Raw genomic sequence first — 19672 nt, 5'->3', positions numbered from 1 at the left:
CAGAATGGTGAAGAATGATGTGACAACATGTAGTTTAACTTAAAATCACAACCATGGTATTACCGGATGCAATATTTTATCACCTTTTAAAAGTCACGTTAACTTTTGCATTAGTAATCTACAACATAATGAAGATAACAACCAGGTCACATTTACTTTGACCTACAGTGCATTTAAAATAAGTTATGGCTCTTGACAGTTTGGTGAGGAGCAATTGCAGGGAAGCTTAGTTCCCAGCATGTGCTGAGAGTAACAGCAGGTGGCCATGCCACTCCTACTTTAGGTTGCAGCTGTTAACAGGTTGCCAGGCGAACGTCCTCTGGCGGTAAAGAAATGACAACACTGAACAGAACAGTTACATAAATGGAACTTTTATACATACTAACTCTTAAGTACAAGTGGGGCAACCAAGGAGAAGAATCATCACTGCCCCTCTTCCTCAGATCTGGAATTGGTGTTGGGACTGATGGAAAAGACCATCTCTTTAATCTGTTCTTCCAACAGTCCTTCATGAATCCATGTCTCCTCAACTGCCTTCACGGTATAGCTGACAACTCAAGACCAAACAGCGAGGTCATCGGTCTCATCGGATTAGGGAAGGATGGGGAAGGAAGTTGGCCATGCCCTTTCAGAGGAACCACCCCGGCATTTGCCTGGAGCGATTTAGGGAAATCACGGGAAACCTAAATCAGGATGTTCAGATGCGGGATTGAACCGTTGTCCTTCCGAATGCGAGTCCAGTGCACTAACCACTGCGCCACCTTGCTCCATCTACCAGGCTGAAAGGAAGTTTATTTAAAGTAGGGTATTCCTTGCGTTGATAATAAGCACACTCCCGTTGGGCACACTTGCCGTTACTGGAATGCATATATCTTCAGTAGCCATCGGTCATACATTCTTCTCTCCCCTGGAGTTTCTACTAATGTACGAGTTGATGTTGCTTCATCATTTGCACCTTCCTTTCTTTCCTTCTCCTACCCAATTCTCAGCATTGTAGATCAGTGAATGTTAAGTGCAGTAGCTGTTTTGTACCACCACTCTTGTAACCTCTAAATACAGACCACCATTATCTCACTAGAGTTCAAAATAATTATGCACAGTGCACAGAAATTCATAGTCTTGTCCATGGATTGGATTTCCCCTTCCAACATTCTATATCTTTGCAGTCAGTGAACATATTCTTGGTTGACCTCTTTTATTACGAATCTTGTGTCCAAACATGCTGCACTGCTGTTATTAATGCAATGCCAGCACAAAACACTCATTCACAACACTTGGCAACTGCAAAACACTTTAACACCATAAAATACCACTTCACAATGATAGCTGACAAACACAGGCACATCTAATGCGCAATACTGCACTGTACTGTTTATTCATATCATGGCAACGGGTGCTTTAGCAGTGGCTTGGTAGAGACTGTCACATACTCTTCGGTGAGTCAAATGTCAAAAGCCACACGTTACTTTAAACATACTATTGCAGGTTTGTATTTCAGACACCAATGTCACTAGGAGTCTGCAACATAAAGAGGACGCTTTTCTTACAACTCTAAGTGTGTTTTTGAGAAAATACCCACACAAAGGATAACTATTGTTTCCAGCACTCTAGAGAAAATTGGAAAACGTGGAGATCACCTATCAGTAAAGGAGACAAGGAGAAAGATGAAAGAAAACACAATTATTACTGAAAGGGCACAATATGACAAGAAGTTGTCTTTGCAGAGACAAAAACTCCACTTCTAGCAAATGGCAAGAGTAGGAGACAAGCACAATACAACAAAGGTCTTACAGTAATACCCAGATGAATAAATCTGTTGTGAGCAATCATGGAGGCAAAGATTTCAGGATACAGAATGTTTATAATGTTGGTTATTTATTATCCATGTTTTAAAAAACGACAACAATCAACAGTATCCTGAAAATGCAACATATGAATAATGTGTATACAAAAAATATTTTTGAGTACTTTTTGCACAGAGCCTAATTAAAATGGATACATTTCTGGTAGTGTGTAAGTAATTTTTTTCTGTTCAGATGAATGGAAAAATAGGTAAAACTAATGACAGGAAAACTGTCTTATGAATTTTGTTTAAGTCCATATCTTTCTCCATCTTTTGTTTAAGGTCAAGTTGCGACATTTGTTGAAAGGAGTATAATTCAAACAAAAATATGCGTAGCCCAACGTATCACTTAAATTGCAAGGTTTTGTAACTACTACTACATTCCTTTTGACAGCCTTTCCCCAGCCTTTAAATTCTGCGTTTATGTGGCCGCAGTGTCTGTAGTAGCTTTACTAATTATAAAAAGAATTTAAATCTGTTAGCTACATTTGTCTGTACAAATACTAAAAAATTTGTTTTTTTATCATAATATGCATTTCATTTTATTGATATAAAACACCATCAGTGGTCTGTAATGTAAACATAATTACAATTTAGATTCATTACTAGATCCAATAGTAGTTTTTCACAAAAGAAACTGAAGTGGTTTTTACTTACAGTATGGAGTTTATGATCAAATTTCTCTAACATCAGACACTGTCATCTACTTGCAGATTTTTGAGGTATTTCTTCATTGTGGACTGATGTACATTTGCAGTACTGCACATTTTCTTACATGAACTATGACACACTATACCACAATTTGTGCTAGTTTTCATATTCTTGGCTAAACATATCTCCATTTTTGCACATGCAGTATTATCAAGTAAAACAGTAGTTTTGGTTTTCACGTAATCTACAAATTTTCACTTCATCTGTGGATTGTCATAAGTGTATTATGTCATTTCAATTATGTTAATGAGTCTTCATTTAATACCAGCCTTTTACCCACAGCTTCACTCAGGTATGCATTCCACACATCTATTACGTGCATCTGCTTCTTTCACCTCCTTGTGTGCACCTTTTACCTCCCCCCAACTCACTGTCCACCTCATCCTCCCACAGGTACCTGTCTGTCCATCTCGTCTCATCATCTGACCTCTCTTTGTCCATCTCCTCGACCCCTTCTCTCCAATCATATCTTCCTCCTTCCTCCCCCTGACCACGTTCTCCTCCCTTGTCCATCTCATCCTCCCCCTCCTGCACTTAAACTTGCCCAATACCTAAACCTTCGACTTGCCTTCTGATCTCCCCGTCTCTGTCCTTCCCTCCTTTCTCTGTCCATCTCCTTAGCCCTCCTCTCTCTGTCCATCTCATCCTCCTTTACACTCTCTCTGTCCTTCACCTTCTCCCCCTTTCTCTGTCCAGCACCTCCTCCCCCCACCCCTCTGTCTGTCTGTCTATCTCATCCTTCCCTCTTTCACTGTCCATTTCCCCCTCTTCAGTCTCTCTCTTTTCAGCTGTGCCCATCCACGCTTTTAGACCCTGCAAGGCATGCCAATACTACCCACAAAATATGCCTCTTCCCCTTTCTTTATGCCTGCCATGCTGTGCACCCTAGATGTCAGGGTTGAGAAATCCTTTTTGCCCTCTCTCTGCTCTTATGGGAATAAGGAGATTAGGAGGTTCTAACGCCCACAGTGCCGATTCCTACACAGCAGCACACAAATGTATAGCCAGGAGTATGAAAACAAAAACACAGGTGATGCTATACTGCGTCATATTTCGTGTCACAAAATGTGAAGTGCTGCAAATGATTACAGGATTGGGCAAGAAGTATTACTGCCAACTGAAAGAATACTTCAAAAATGTACAAGCAAATGACATTTCCTAATGATTTATATCAATTAAATGAAATGCTTATGATGATGATAAACATTTCCTAGTAGTTGTATAGACAATTTTCAATATCTTTTATAACCTCCTCATGCTGTTGTTTACACCACTATTAGTAACACTTTATCTATATGATTCTTAAGACTCAAAAACATTTAAATGAAAGAATCAATTGTGAAATTTAAGCTTCACCCGGCATGCTGACAGAGTTAATGGGAGTGCGCTCATGTAGAGTAACAAAATGTCAATATTTCAACATGCAAGATGTCATTCTAATGACATGAACTGTAAATTAAACCACTGATACTCCATGTATAATATCCAAGGCAGAACAGACCACAGAACACGGCAAAATAGAAAAGAAAATATATTAAGTTTACACAGACACTACCTGTCAATGACTACAAACAGATATTCCCACAGCCAGAAATGTTTTATCGTACCAACTTATAGTGCACATGAATGTTTTAGCATATTCACACCCTCTGATTTTCCAATAAGGAGAGTATTGTGCCATGCAGAATTTAAATAAAACCTCATTCCTGTTTATGTGGCCATTAACTAATGTAATTTCAATTAATTCTCTGTAAACACCATCCCAGTCTTCATACTGGTGCAAACCTGGGTGGTAGTACTCTGCAGTCACAGTCTCCTTTGGCCGCTGTAAGTAAGTGTGTGGTTTTTATTCAGAGTAGTGATTTGCTATGACACAGATGGCTTGACCTGATTGATTTATGGACTATGTCAGCTACCTTATTTATGAGGAGGAAAAGTTGGAGGGAGGTTGAAAAATATTCCTCTCTCTCTCTCTCTCTCTCTCTCTCTCTCTTCCCTGACCCCCCATTTTTAAGCTTTCACTGGCTTAGTGGCTAAAAAGGCCAAAATGTGTCGTCTTGCTCATTGTGACTATTAAAGTAAAAGGTGCTCTTCAGGTGGTCTACCTTAGCTAACAGATTTTCAGGGGTACATACAGGACAATACATGAAGATATGCAAATATTTTAATATGTTATTCTACAAGTAAAACTAAAGAAATAAGTTCATACAAACATAGGTCCGCAAAGGTTTAGTAGGGAGTTTCGGCTCATAAAAGTGTTTCCTGAAATTTAGCAACTTCGCTAATATGAAGCCATCGCAAAACTGTATGAGTTTAAAGTAAAGCACGATTTCCATTAATTTCATTGTTATTGATCTTGTGAATCCAATAAAACATGCCCCAGAGGTGTATCTGCAGTAGTTTTCCAGAACATACACAGAAGCAAAGCAGTAATTTCATAAAATTTTTAATTTATCAACTACTTGGCCCAATTTGTTTTATAAATTCCACACAATTGCACGAAGTTTTCAACCAAAGTTGTAGAGAATTTAATTATGGAAAAACGATGGTAATAATATTAACTGAAATTGTATGAATGAGTTACATAATCTGCTTTTATTAATACCACAGCACACGTAAATTCATGTTAAACTGGAAAAAACGAAGCTCAGTGTTAAAAAAGCTGTTCAGTGTATATACAATTTCACAATACATTCACAATAAACGTTCGACAATGTCTCCAAGTTCAATGCATTTAGCTGCACTTGTAAACGGATTTTGTTGCTCATTTCAGTTTCACAAGGTTTTTCTTAATTTTGTCTATTGCATTCATAATGCGAGCAAATAATGCCTCATGTGTATTGACTTTGTCTTCAAACTATGTCTTTCATCCACCCCATACACAAAAATCCATTGGTGTTAAATCAGGCAATCTGGGTGGCCACAGGCATGTAGCATCATGACCTATTCATTTCTGGGGAAAATGTTCATTTAAATGTGTTGTAACAGCATTGGTGAAATGTGGAGGCGCACCGTCATGTTGAAAATACATGTGCAATTGCATAGCAAGTGGAACATCTTCGAGCAAGTGGAGCATTTCTTCTTGAAGGAATTGTAAGTATGTCTCGCCAGTTAGATGTCCTGGGAAAATGAATGGTCCAATAAAGTGTGTGTTGATTATACCACATCGCACATTTATACTAAATCACAGCTGGAAATTGTGTTGCACTGTTGCATGTGGGTTTGCTTCAGACCATACGCCCTCATTACGTAAATTGTTTATACCATCTCGAGCAAATTGTGCCTCATCAGTAAATAAAAATGTATTTGTGTAACTGCCAATTATTATTTAACCAGTTGCACAACTACAAGCGAAGTGCAGGATCTCCCAGATGTAAATGATGCACTTTTTGTTTATGGTAAGGATTGTATTATTGTATTTCAGTGTACGCCATGCCTTAGATTGTGAAATGCCTATCGTTGAGAGGTACGTCATGTACTGGTACCCGGGCTACAATGAACAGGATCCATAATATCGTCATCGTCGTCTTCATGTATCGAGCACTCGTACTGATTATGAATGTTAGGTAGAGAACCTGGCTCCTGTAACTTTCAAAATACTCCACTAATCGTTTGTGCATTTGGAATCCTCCAAGTTCAATAACGTACGCGATATTTGTTAACTGCAGCTGTAGCATTACCATAATATTTGCCCTACCTGAACACCATATCGGTGTGTTCCTCTGTCATAAATTGGAAAGGCATCCTCATTTCGTAATTAATCTACAAACTACGACAGTGACTATGTGGTTTCACTTAAATACACTGTTGTTGTTATCTTCTTTCACTGAACAATACAGAAAACTAACTCGTTTCAAGGTTAGGAAATGACAAACAACTCTCTAATTGTTGCCAACAATGACAAACGTTTCTACATTCTTAATAGAAAGTAAACAAATTTTCTTATATTATAATCTTTGCTTCTCTGGACATTACGGAAAACTACTGCAGATACACATCTGGGACATGTTTTATTAGATTCACCAGACTAATAACAACAAAATAAATGGAAATCGTGCTTTACTTTAACCTCGTACAGTTTTGCGATGGCTTCATATTAGCGAAGTTGCTAAATTTCAGGAAAAATCTTATTAGCTGTAATTCCATAACTAAACATTTGCGGGCCTATGTTTATATGAACTTTTGTCTAGTTTTACTTGTAGAATAACATATTTAAAATATTTGCATATCTTTGCAAATCACCCTGTATAGTATGATCTCCATGCACTGAAGTAGAGACTATCACATAACATTATGCTGGATGGTGGTAACAATAACACAGATATGTCTTCATTCTATAAACTGCATCCCCAAGTGACCTTCACATTCTCTTCTGATCAACACCTTAAGAAAGGGTGCGGCAAAATTCTTCCCAACTTCCGTAGCAAAAGCTAATATTGAGGTGGAGTTTAGATGGTGCACAAAGATATGCCAATTCTCACTATATTGACACCATATGACAATGGTGTCCTTCAGATACCTCCTGAAGCAGGAGTTCTCCAGATTCAAATGGATGTTCTTCAAAATCCTCCTAAAGAGATTGGTAACTATGGGAAACAAGTCAGAGCCAGCAGTTAGTCTTCTCAAAGAACTGGTCATTGTATAAAAAAATACAATGGTTAAGATATGTTGAGTAAAAAGATATATTACATTAAAACTTACTAAAATATTAGAGAAATTAAGGCACTGTCCTAGAAATCAATGTAAAAAATTAACATACAGATAGGGCATTCGCATTGCCTTATCAGAGGTGTTTAAAGTGTAGCAAGGTGTGGTACTGTGACATAATGGAAGAACGATGTTGGAAAGCATAGACAGAAGACTGTAACCTCCCTAACAAATTTTGGGAATACTACGTAGCCTAACAAGGGCTACTGAGTAGGTGCAAATGTTCTAATGGTTTCTCATAGTAATTTCCTTTCCTCCATGTTCATTCAATCAGCACGTACTCTGCTGAAATCTAATCCTCCCTGTATCTTACATATATGATCCTTCTGATCTAGCAAACCCACAAATTAGCTTTTATCAGCAACTGACACAATTATGGCAGGATCTTCTGTAGATACTGTTTTGCTGAGCTGCCCACCATTCTAAGACAGTACTCTTAGGCAAAAATTTGCTGATCAAGAGCCGTATTCATCAACGCTGTCTTGATTTTAAAACTGCTTGTCTCAAAGCACTGATAAAGTCAGTCATGAGGAAAAACCTGGGGAAACAGGTCAAAATTCAAACCATAATTCTCGTGAGTGAGTAATGTTTGGGCCTCCAAAGATGTTAAGTAAATATAGTTATCCTAAGCCAATGAAGTGCTTGTTTTTGTCTACAGTCTTGTAAATTCCATTATTTGTTGAGCAGTGGCACACTGATTCTCTGAATCACGCTCAGACCACATGACACCAATGAACTTATGTCAAGAAAATGCAAGATGATGGCAGAACTCCAGAGATGAAGTGAAAGCAGTTAATTTGAAATTAGTGAACCTGGTGGCAAGAAAGACAAATTCATTTCTCAAAGAGGGCTACAAAAGACTATTACAACAACAATGACCCCTTTCGTTCCTGTAATGGTAATAGCGAGAAATTTAAACTTTTCCAAACATACTGCCTGAAAAAACTCTTAGAAATACACTTGGGTCGAAACGTGAAAAATGGCTGAAATTTCAAAGGCATACTGGTCCCCCACCTCTCCTCCCCAAATCATAATTTTGAAGGCACATACCACAAGCCCAGTGGTACTCTGCGATTTGAACTGAGCATGGACAAGACTGCACTGGATGAGATTATAAACAACATTAAACAGGAAGATGAAATTCCACTAGTATGCACAAGTATCACATGCCAACAACTAAGAGCAAAGATACCGCATCCAAATATTATCTTATGGAATGTGCAGAGAAATGCATTATGCTCACTCAACCCATGTGTTGTTCAAATAATAAGGGACTGAATCCCATGTAAAATTAAACATAAGACCAACATTCCTAGTTTATGAGACCATGCACGAATTCAATGTCCATTAGCACAATGTTTCAGAAACTTTAACTGAGATAAAAAATCTAAAATTAATGTAATTCAATGTCCTGCAATCAGATTTCTATGGCTGTTTTAAACAGGTGTAATTTTTTTCATCCCTTCTTGAAGACCAGGTGTTTTCTACATTATCTTCTGGAAAAGCTTGACCTGTTCAAGGCTGATATCTTTTGCATTCTTTAAGGTTACAGGTTGCTACATACAAATTATGCCACACTCATTTATATGTTTACGATAGCAAACCAGTTTGTGAAGGCAGAGCATCACTTCATTGCTGGCCACCCCACAATACAAAGATTGTAAAGTTTGCTTCAAACCACTAGGTCAGTGTCCTAGAGGATTCAATTAAAATTAAATTAGTGCATGGTCTAATACGAATCAATAGAAGGTTTTATTCCAGACACAGCTCTCTCCTTGTTAGAATAATACAATGGTCAAGTAGAGACAACTCATTTCTCCCCATTATAAATTGATGTCAGAAGACATTCTATGGTTTTGGTAATATTTGATTTTCTTGTGGGCAAGTAGAATTCATACCTATGCATGTATTAGGTTGGTGGGTAGGTTCTTAGTGTTTTTGTTTGTCATATTGGTATTCCAGTTGCTATAGGTTTATTTATTGATTGTCAGTTTTTATTTATAATTCACTGTAGCCATTTCAGCTTACATATTGTCATTTTGAGATAGTGAGTGGAGCTGTGGACATTAGAAAATGGAGTGTCAAGTGGAGAAATTGGAACATTTCTGACACATTCTTCGTTTTCAAATTCAATAGAGGGGTGACAGCAGTGGAGGCAGCCAGAAACATTTGCGCCATGTGTGGGGATGATTCCACTAGACAGAGCATGACAAGAAAATAGTTTTCTCATTTTAAGGAGGGCCATTTGGACATTAATGACTTTCCACATTCAGGGAGACATTTAGGGATTGAAGAAGATCATTTAAATGTATGAATCCACAATGATTCGTGTTCGTGTACTCAAGAAATGGCAAATGTGATTACCTACTATCATTTCACCATTGTGCAACATCTGCATGCACTGGGGATGATTCGAAAATCAAATATATGGATACTGCACATTCTAAGCCACAATCACTAAAATCAGTGGGTGGCCATAAGTACATCATGTCTGCTTGCTTGTCATCAACTGGTACTGTTGACAAGAAATGGTGTCTTTATGCCAACATAAGGAGAACAAAGAAATGGTTCAGCCCAAACAAAGCAGCAACTCCCCATTCAGAGACCTGAGTGAATTCACAAAAAATAATGTTACGCATCTGGCGGAACTGCAACAGAGTGGTGTACTACGAATTGCTTCCCCTATGTGTAACCATCACTGCTGACATTTATTTTCATCTACTGAGATGTCACGTAAATGCAATCCAAGAACAACAATGAAGACTGCATGAAATGATCCTACTCCACGATAAAACCCACCTGTATTCTCCCAGACTGACAAAGAACACTATACAGGAGTTGGGTTGGGAAGGCATTCCACATCCCCATTATTCAATCAATTTTGTGCCCTCAAATTTTCCCTTTTTCTGCTATCTAACAACGTTCAAGGAGCTTCCTTTCCAGATTAAAATGTACTCCGAATATGGCTTCTCTAATTCTTTGCCTCAAAACCACATGATTTCTACAGTTGCAGAATGAAAAAGTTGCCTCAGGGTTGGCAGACTGTTGTAAATAGTGAAGGAGAATATATTACTGATGACTGAAGTCTCTCTTATACATGTTGTATTTATTAAATTTATGGATAAAAGCTATGAACTTATGCACAAACCCATTATTTTGTCTTCCTGTTTGCTTTCCTCTTTATGATGAGTTTGGGATGGGGTTTGCTTATCGAAATATTGGTCTCTTCAATGATTCCATGCAGATACTTTCCTTAGGTTTATGACAGAATTAATGAACAGAACATAAATGAGAAGGACTGAAAAAATTAAATACTTTTTTGTAAAGTACTACGTCAATAACAATTTTGAGTATGTGCAGTTTGACAAACAGTTTTTCCTGTGTTGTGTATCAATATAAAATGAATTAGGTTGCAATCTCTCAGCCATAACCACACATAAAGTAAGAGAAAGGCAACCACTTATCTACAGAGGACTCTGGCGTAGCACACAGAAAACTGTTAATACTAGCTTTCGAGCTCTTGCTCTTCTTCAGCTTACCAAACGAAAGCGTTGGTATGTTGATAGAGACACAATCAAACACAAACACACACACAAAATTCAAGCTTTCCCAACCCACGGTTGCTTCATCAGGAAAGAGGGAAGGAGAGATAAAGACAAAAGGATGTGGGTTTTAAGGGAGAGGGTAAGGAGTCATTCCAATCCCGGGAGCGGAAAGACTTACCTTAGGGGGAAAAAAGGACAGGTATACACTCGCGCACACACACACACATATCCATCCACACACATACAGACAGACACAAGCAGACATATGTAAAGGCAAAGAGTTTCGGTGTCAGTTGAGGCAGAAGTACAGAGGCAAAGATGTTGTTGAATGACAGGTGAGGTATGAGTGGCAGCAACTTGAAATTAGCGGAGGTTGAGGTCTGGTGGGTAACGGGAAGAGAGGATATATTGAAGGGCAAGTTCCCATCTCCGGAGTTCTGATAGGTTGGTGTTAGTGGGAAGTATCCAGATAACCTGGATGGTGTAACACTGTGCCCAGATGTGCTGGCCGTGCACCAAGGCATGTTTAGCCACAGGGTGATCCTCATTACCAACAAACACTGTCTGCCTGTGTCCATTCACGCGAATGGACAGTTTGTTTAGTTTGTTGCTGGTCATTCCCACATAGAAAGCTTCACAGTGTAGGCAGGTCAGTTGGTAAATCACATGGGTGCTTTCACACTTGGCTCTGCCTTTGATCGTGTACACCTTTTATATATATACACAATATAGCAGTAGAAGCTGCCTGGATAACTGGAGATGGGGAGGATGTGGGTAAGGAGGTGGTGGTGGTGGTGGTGTGCAGCATATCTTCCACCAGATGAGTCAGTGGTTGGAAACAAGACAAAAGGAGTTCAGGAGGGTAGAGCATATAAAGGGTAGAGAGAAGGAGAGGAGATGGTGAGAGGAGGGGATGGTAGGAAAGGAGAGTGAGGTGGTGATGAAGAGAGAGACAAGGAGGGGAAAGAGTAACAGACAGGGGTAGAAATGGAGGGAGGCAGGGAGGGAGGGAGGGAGGGAGGGAGGGCTAGTATGGGGTATACAATAAGGATGGAGGAGTGGTGTGAAGAGAGGAGAAAAGAGAAAAGGTAAGGTGATGTGAGGCAGTGAGAAACAAGTTAGTGGAGGTTTAGGCCAAGAGGACTACGAGAGCAAAGGATATGCTGGAGAGACAATTCCCACCTGTGTAGTTCACAGAAACTTGTGCTGGAAGTACGTTTCCAAATGGCATGTGTAGTGAAGCAGCTGTTGAAGTCATTATTGTTGTGTTGCTCAGCTTTTTCGGTAACTGGATGGTCAAGTTTGCTGTTTGCCACAGTTTGGGAATGGCCATTCTTGCAAATAGACAGCTGGTTACTTGTCATACCCACATAGAATACTGTGCAGTCAATGCAGCTTGGCTGATACATAATATGGCTGCTTTCACATGTAGTTCTGACTTTTATGAGTAGATGCCTTTCATTAGACTGCGATAGGAGGTGGTAGGTGGATGTATGGGCAAGTTTTGCACCTGCGTTGACCACAAGGGAATGACCCATGGAGTGCAGGATTGAAGTAGGGACAGGCAAGGATTTTCTGTACATTGGATGGCTGGCGGAATACTACTTTGGGTGGTGAGGGTAAGATTTTGGGTATGCTACAACACATCTCAGGGCACAGCGAGAAATAGTCGAAGTCCTGTTGGATGTTGTTTGAGTGTTTCAAGGCTAGGGTGATACTGCTTGATCAGATGTTTTCTGGTCGGTGGCTGGCTAACAGGTTTACTGGTGTCAGAGGAACAGATTTTTTTATGGATGAGATGGACAGGCTATTGTGTGTCAGTAAAGGCTCTGATACAGTTATCGGTATACTTTGACAACTACTACTTTTCACTATAGATGTAACATGCCCGGGTGCCGAGGCTGTATGGAAGTAAGTTTTTGACATAGAGTGGGTGACAGCTGTCAAAGTGGATGTACTGCTGATGGCTGATGTACTTTATATGAACATATGTATTTATGGAGCCATCTGAGAGGTGGAGATTGATATATAGGAAAGTGACTCGCAGGTGCAGCAGATTTTGAAGTAGGTGTTAAGGTTACGGAGGAAGGAGCAAAAGTTGTCCCTGTCATGAGGCCAGAACATGAAAATGTCATCAATGAATCTGAACCAGACATGTTGTTGACTGGACAGGAAGGATTCCTTCAGTTGGCTCACAAATAATTTGGCATAGGATGGTGCCATCTGAGTACTCAAGGCAGTACCATGGATTTGTTTAACGACTTTGCCTTCAAAGGTGAAATAAATGCAGGTCAGTTTGTCAGTGGTTAGGTTGGTTAGGAGGATTAGGAAATGTTTAGTGGGTTTGGTAACAGGAGGATGTTGGGAAAGGTAGTGTCTCATGATCACAAGGCCATGGCATGGGGGACATTGCTGTATAACTACATCCACATAACTACTCTGCAATTTGCAATCAAGTAGCTGGCAGAGGGTTTACTGAACCATCAAGCTACTTCTCTGCTGTTGCACTGCGTAACAGTGAGTGGGCAAAATGAACACTTAAATCTTCCTGTGCAAGCTCTGATTTCTCTTATTTTATTATGATGATTGTTTCTCCCTATGTACATGGGTGCCAACAAAATACCTTCACACTCTGAGGAGATAGTTGGTCACTGAAATTTCATGAGAAAGTCCTGCCACAATGAAAAAAGGCTTTCTGATGTGAGGAGGGAAATGGATTCACGTGTCAGTTTTCAGGGTGGATCTAATGCCTTAACGAGTCACTTGAGATCCTGTTGGACTTCTGGGATGGGATCTTGATTGTAAGGTTTGTATGCAGAGGTGTTGGAAAGTTGGCAGAGACCCTCAGCCACATGGTCACTATGATTCACGACCATAGTAGTAGAGCTTTTGTCTTCAGTATGTACGATAATGTCTGGATTGATTTCCAGTTTACAGACAGCTGCGTGTTCCAAAGGAGTGATGTTGGACTCACTGAGTAGGGATTCAGAAAAGGAAAGTGAGGCCAAGTTAGATGAGAGGAATTCCTGAAAGAAAACCAGGTGATGACTGGGAGAAATGGGAGGAGTCAGAGGTGGAGGTAGGTTGGAATAAACAATACTCCACTGTACGGGACAGTACATAATGGATATACAAATACAGGTTATAGACACATGGTTGACGACATATGGAAGTATGGATGTGGGCATGAACTGTGCTCGGATATCCAAATGACAAGGCAGCAGCTCTTAATATGCAGCAATCCACATTCGAATCCAAATCCGGTACAAATTTTCAATGTCATCATTCCATTACGCAGCTGATGGTTGTCCATATTCACAACTACGAATAGATTTCATGTATTTTAAACAAGGTTCTGTGTGGGGTTTTTAGTTAGCACTGAATCATACCTATTCCAACACTGGTTGACAGACCAAATATTTGACAAGCTTATCAGTAGTCTGTGTTTATAATTAAAACGATTACATAAAATCTTAGAGGCTTGCTATTTTTGTTCCAGATTTCTGATACCTCTAGTTACTGAAAAAACCAGAACATACAGTATGACAAGCGTAAGCATGTCCTTGACCAGGAAAGGAGCCATGTTAATTTCCACAATCCAGGAGACGCATAACTGTAAAGTGAAAGATTCCTATGGGCAGTGGGTAAAATACAATGACAAGACAGCTTATTAATAGCATTATAGTAAAAACACATGATGCCCTTCTACGCAGTAATCAATTATTACCGACTAAACAGTATCTTCATATAGAATAATACATCACACATTTACTATGATCCAGATTCTTCCTTTAGATTTACAAATGGCTCTGAGCACTGTGGGACTCAACTGCTGAGGTCATTAGTCCCCTAGAACTCAGAACTAGTTAAACCTAACTAACCTAAGGACATCACACACATCCATGCCCGAGGCAGGATTCGAACCTGCGACCATAGCGGTCTTGCGGTTCCAGACTGCAGCGCCTTTAGATTTACAGTTTCATGCCATATGTAGTTATTCTTTTCTTTTCCTTACCCGTTTAATCCACTTGACACACTTTCATATCAAGGAAACATTTAGCTACACTGTGATACTCAGCTTTCTGACCACTCATTATGACCCGTGCATCAAGGACAAAGTAAACACACACAATTTCCATACGTATTCCTGTGTTGCCCATTGTGATATATTTAACTTTAGCATGCAGTACCAGACTTGAATTTTAACATGATGTTACTGTTTCTCAGCAATGTACACTACGTGATCAAAAGTATCCGGACACCTGGCTGAAAATGACTTACAAGATCATGGCACCCTCCATCGGTAATGCTGGAATTCAATATGGGGTGGCCCACCCTTTGCCTTGATGACAGCTTCCACTCTAGCAGGTATACATTCAATCAGGTGCTGGAATGTTTCTTGGGGAATGGCAGCCCATTCTTCATGGAGTGTTGCACTGAGGAGAGGTATCGATGTTGGTCGGCGAGGCCTGTAAGGAGTCGGTGTTCGTAAACATCACAGAGGTGTTCTATTGGCTTCAGGTCAGGACTCTGTAGAGGCCAGTCCCTTACAGGGATGTTATTGTGATGTAACCACTCCGCCACAGGCCATGCATTATGAACAGGTGCTTGATCGTGTTGAAAGATGCAATCGCCATCCCCGAATTGCTCTTCAACAGTGGGAAGCAAGAAGGTGCTTAAAACATCAATGTGGGCCTGTGCTGTGATAGTTCCAAGCAAAACAACAAGGGGTGCAAGTCCCCTCCATGAAAAACACAACCACACCATAACATCACCGCCTCCAAATTTTACCTTTGGCGCTACACATGGTGGCAGATGACGTTCATCGGGCATTTGCCATACCCACACCCTGCCGTCAGGTCGCCAGTTTGTGTACTGTGATTCGTCACTCCACACAAAGTTTTTCCACTGTTCAATCGTCCAATGGTTACGCTCCTTACACCAAGTGAGGCGGTGTTTTGCATTTACCGGCATGATGTGTGGCTTTTGAGCAGCCGCTCAACCAAATAATCCAAGTTTCTAACCTCGCACCTAACTGTCATAGTACTTGCAGTGGGTCCTGATGCAGTATCGAATTGCTGTGTGATGGTCTGGACAGATGTCTGCCTATTACACATAAAGAGCCACTTCAATTGGCGGCAGTCTCTGTCAGTCGACAGACAAGGTCAGCCTGCACGTTTTTGTGCTGTATGTGTCCCTTCACGTTCCCACTTCACTATCACATCAGAAACAGTGGACCTGGAGATGTTTAGGAGTGTAAAAATCTCACGTACAGACATATAACACAAGTGACACCCAATCATCTGACCACGTTCGAAGTCCGTGAGTTCTACAGAGCACCCCATTCTGCTCTCTCACAATGTCTAATGACTACTGAGGTCATTGACATGGAGTACCTGGCAGTAGGTGGCAACACAATGCACCTAATATGAAAAACATATGTTTTTGGGGTGTCCAGATACTTTTGATCACATAGCATACTTTCAAAAATTGTTTCTGTTCATATCCTATTACTTCTCATTTCTGGTATACTTGACTGAAACACTCTGATTGCCAAAATATTTTCACACACAATATAATTTCCCCTGCATAATGTAACCTAACCATAGCAGCCATAATTCCACAATGAACACTCCACAGAAGTTGTAGAATATTTTCCGTAGCTATATGAGCATAAGAGCTCATATTTCCCTTGCGCACATTCTTTTTCTCCTGTAGGTGACTTTTTTCATTACTTTATTATTACTGCAATACTGTGGCAAATTGAGTAGTGAATAAAAGCACCAAACTTATTTCAATAATTATAATTTCACTAATTTTAATAACCAAACATATCTGGAGTATATGGTAATAATAATTCTACTGTGTTAGCAGCTATAAACTATGCAGCAGTGTATTTACATTAATGAAAATGAATCCAAAAGATTTCAGAAACATTCACATTATTTTCTCCAAACTGCTTGGCTAACTACACCACATTCATTATACAGCGTCTGTGCCTGTACCGTGCAGGTCAAGGAGGAAAATTGATTCGGGTAGGACGCAGGAATAACAAGAGCAATGCAAAGCCATATCTTACCTTGTGGAGAGATGTGCATTTGATGAGACTGCTGGCTTTGAGTTTCACCTTGACTGTACTCTGACACATTTGATTCCGCCTTAGGATTGCTGCCTTCACTTTCTGGTGGTATATGCTGCATAGAGAAAGAACAATTGAAGTTGTTTTGCATTACTGCTACTTCATTATTATCATAATCATCAACATTTTTAATTACTACTATACTTGCAACACCTGTTTAAAAAGTCAAGATGACAAAATATTGAGAATAGGGTTGTGAATTTTGAATGAGTAATAAACCACTTGCTGATGCTGTAATATGCAATGTTTGAACTCATAAGCTCTATATCATTGTTCCCTGCAGCTGAAATGAATATGCCATTATTTTCCCATGGAAAAGAAACAAATAAAATTGAAAATACATTATTTCAAAACTATTGTGGTAAGTACAAAAATATTTATTGAATCTTTCTGATGAAATATGAAAAAATTATACTAGACTTTTGTAACAAATGGCATATGATAAAATGTTTCAAGACTGTGTCAATGAAGAATATTGTCATACACCACAACATTACTAAGATTTCAATGACACACTTATTCAGAACTGACTGACTAACTGATAAAACACACACACACACACACACACACACACACACACACACACACACTTGCACACTAGCACAGTTAGGGTTAAGTTGGGTGGTGACGGTGAGAGGAGAAAGGAGCCAAGGAGAAGGAAGGGTGGAGCGAAGGGTGGCAAATGGGTAGGGGGAAGAGACAGCAAGCACAGAGGATAGGAATGTGACAATGGTGAGCTCCTCTTGCCATAGGCAGGGGGGAGCTTCAAGTGGTACACGATGAGGTGAAGGTGCAAAATTGAGAGGGGATGGTAAAACTGAGGAATATGGATACTGTGAAACGAAGTGTTTGAGTGTAGAATGAGTGAAGTGGGGAGCATGAGAATGGGGGTAATGTTGGGTGTTGGAAAGGCACTAACAAAGACTGAGGCCAGGAAGGTTGCAGAATCAAAACAGTGTGCTGCAAGGACAATTCCTATCCCTGTAACTCTGAAAGCCTGGTGTTCAAATGTATGCAGATGGCACATGGTGTGAGGCAGTTACTGAAGTCAAGTATGTTATGCTTATCAGTGCATTCTGCCAATGGACGGTCAACTTTACTCTCAGCCACAATTTGGCAGTGGCCATTCATCCTTGAATTCTAGATTATAGAGTGTTTACCAGAGATTTCGACATCTACATCTACATCCATACTCCGCAAGCCACCTGACGGTGTGTGGCGGAGGGTACCCTGAGTACCTCTATCGGTTCTCCCTTCTATTCCAGTCTCGTATTGTTCGTGGAAAGAAGGATTGTCAGTATGCTTCTGTGTGGGTTCTAATCTCTCTGATTTTATCCTCATGGTCTCTTCCCAAGATATACGTAGGAGGGAGCAATATACTGCTTGACTCTTCGGTGAAGGTATGTTCTCGAAACTTTAACAAAAGCCCGCACCGAGCTACTGAGCGTCTCTCCCGCAGAGTCTTCCACTGGAGTTTATCCATCATCTCCGTAACAGTTTCGCGCTTACTAAATGATCCTGTAACGAAGCGTGCTGCTCTCTGTTGGATCTTCTCTCTCTCTCTTCTATCAACCCTATCTGGTATGGACCCCACACTGCTGAGCAGTATTCAAGCAGTGGGCGAACAAGCATACTGTAACCTACTTCCTTTGTTTTCAGATTGCATTTCCTTAGGATTCTTCCAATGAATCTCAGTCTGGCACCTGCTTTACCGACTATCAACTTTATATGTTGTTGTGGTAGTAAAATTTCAGCACACTGCGTGAAACAGAGCATACAGATACTTTCTGCACATCAATGGGCCATGAATGCATCTATGGCGAACATTACATGAGCAATACTTGTACCCATTTCACATCAGCATGTTCACATTCTTCACATTAGTGACAGTGCCCAACTACCTGAATTTTGTCACTGGCTACATGTCAATCATCATATGATTCCATTAATACTACTCACCGATAAAGCCATTTTTACACAGAATGAAACCAAATACACATATTATTATTATTATTATTATTATTATTATTATTACTATTGATGGTTGCAGGAAAATCCACACACTACAGTGGAAACCAATTTCCGATTTTGTTTTTTGACCAATGTTTGATGTGGCATGATCAGTAACATATTGACAGGTCACATCATTTTCGAAGAGTGAATGATGGGACACTATTACTTGCATGTTTTGGAAAAATCATTTGTTCAACACCTTGAAGATGTTCCTCTGGCCACGCGGACTGCAATGTACTTCTAGCACAATGGAGCCTCCCCACATTTTACCCTAATCACTAGATTAGTTGTGGTAGTAAAATTAACTGGTCACCAAGATTGCCGGACCTTGCATCATTAGATTTTTGTTTATGGCCTGGATGAAGTCTGAAGTGTGCAAGTGAATGGTGATTCACAAGATGAACTGTTTCGTCATGTCATGAATGCTGCTGTCCCATTTAGGGAATGTGCAGAGGCACAAGCAACACAAAATATTGTTTCAAGAGTGTACAAATGCATTGAAGTTGATGGTGGAATATTCAGTTGTGAACTGTACATCAGCTGTAATGTAACACGTACAGTAACGTTTACAAGTGAATGTGATAAAAACTTTGTATTTTTCAACTGATACTTTGCAAAATGCATGTTGTAATGTTTACTAGCTGTTGTACATGTGTAAACTTGACCATGTATTGAATAATACAGAAAATAAATACCAGTGTACAGTAAATGTCT

At 39.9% G+C, this 19672-nt stretch overlaps 1 protein-coding gene across 1 annotated transcript in view; it reads right to left on the bottom strand.

The window, feature by feature from the left end:
- The window catches only part of LOC126259721 (protein tramtrack, alpha isoform-like), a 332764-nt gene that overhangs the window by 164303 nt on the left and 148789 nt on the right, over positions 1-19672 (bottom strand). Inside the window, exon 6 of the mRNA XM_049956700.1 lies at positions 16886-17000. Coding sequence (XP_049812657.1) covers positions 16886-17000 — 115 coding nt within the window. The remainder of the gene's footprint in view (positions 1-16885; positions 17001-19672) is intronic.

The sequence above is a fragment of the Schistocerca nitens genome, chromosome 5 (genome assembly GCF_023898315.1).
Source record: "Schistocerca nitens isolate TAMUIC-IGC-003100 chromosome 5, iqSchNite1.1, whole genome shotgun sequence".
NCBI lineage: Eukaryota > Metazoa > Arthropoda > Insecta > Orthoptera > Acrididae > Schistocerca > Schistocerca nitens.
The sequence above is the reverse complement of the archived record's forward strand: the minus strand, read 5'-3'. Positions and strand labels throughout refer to the sequence as shown.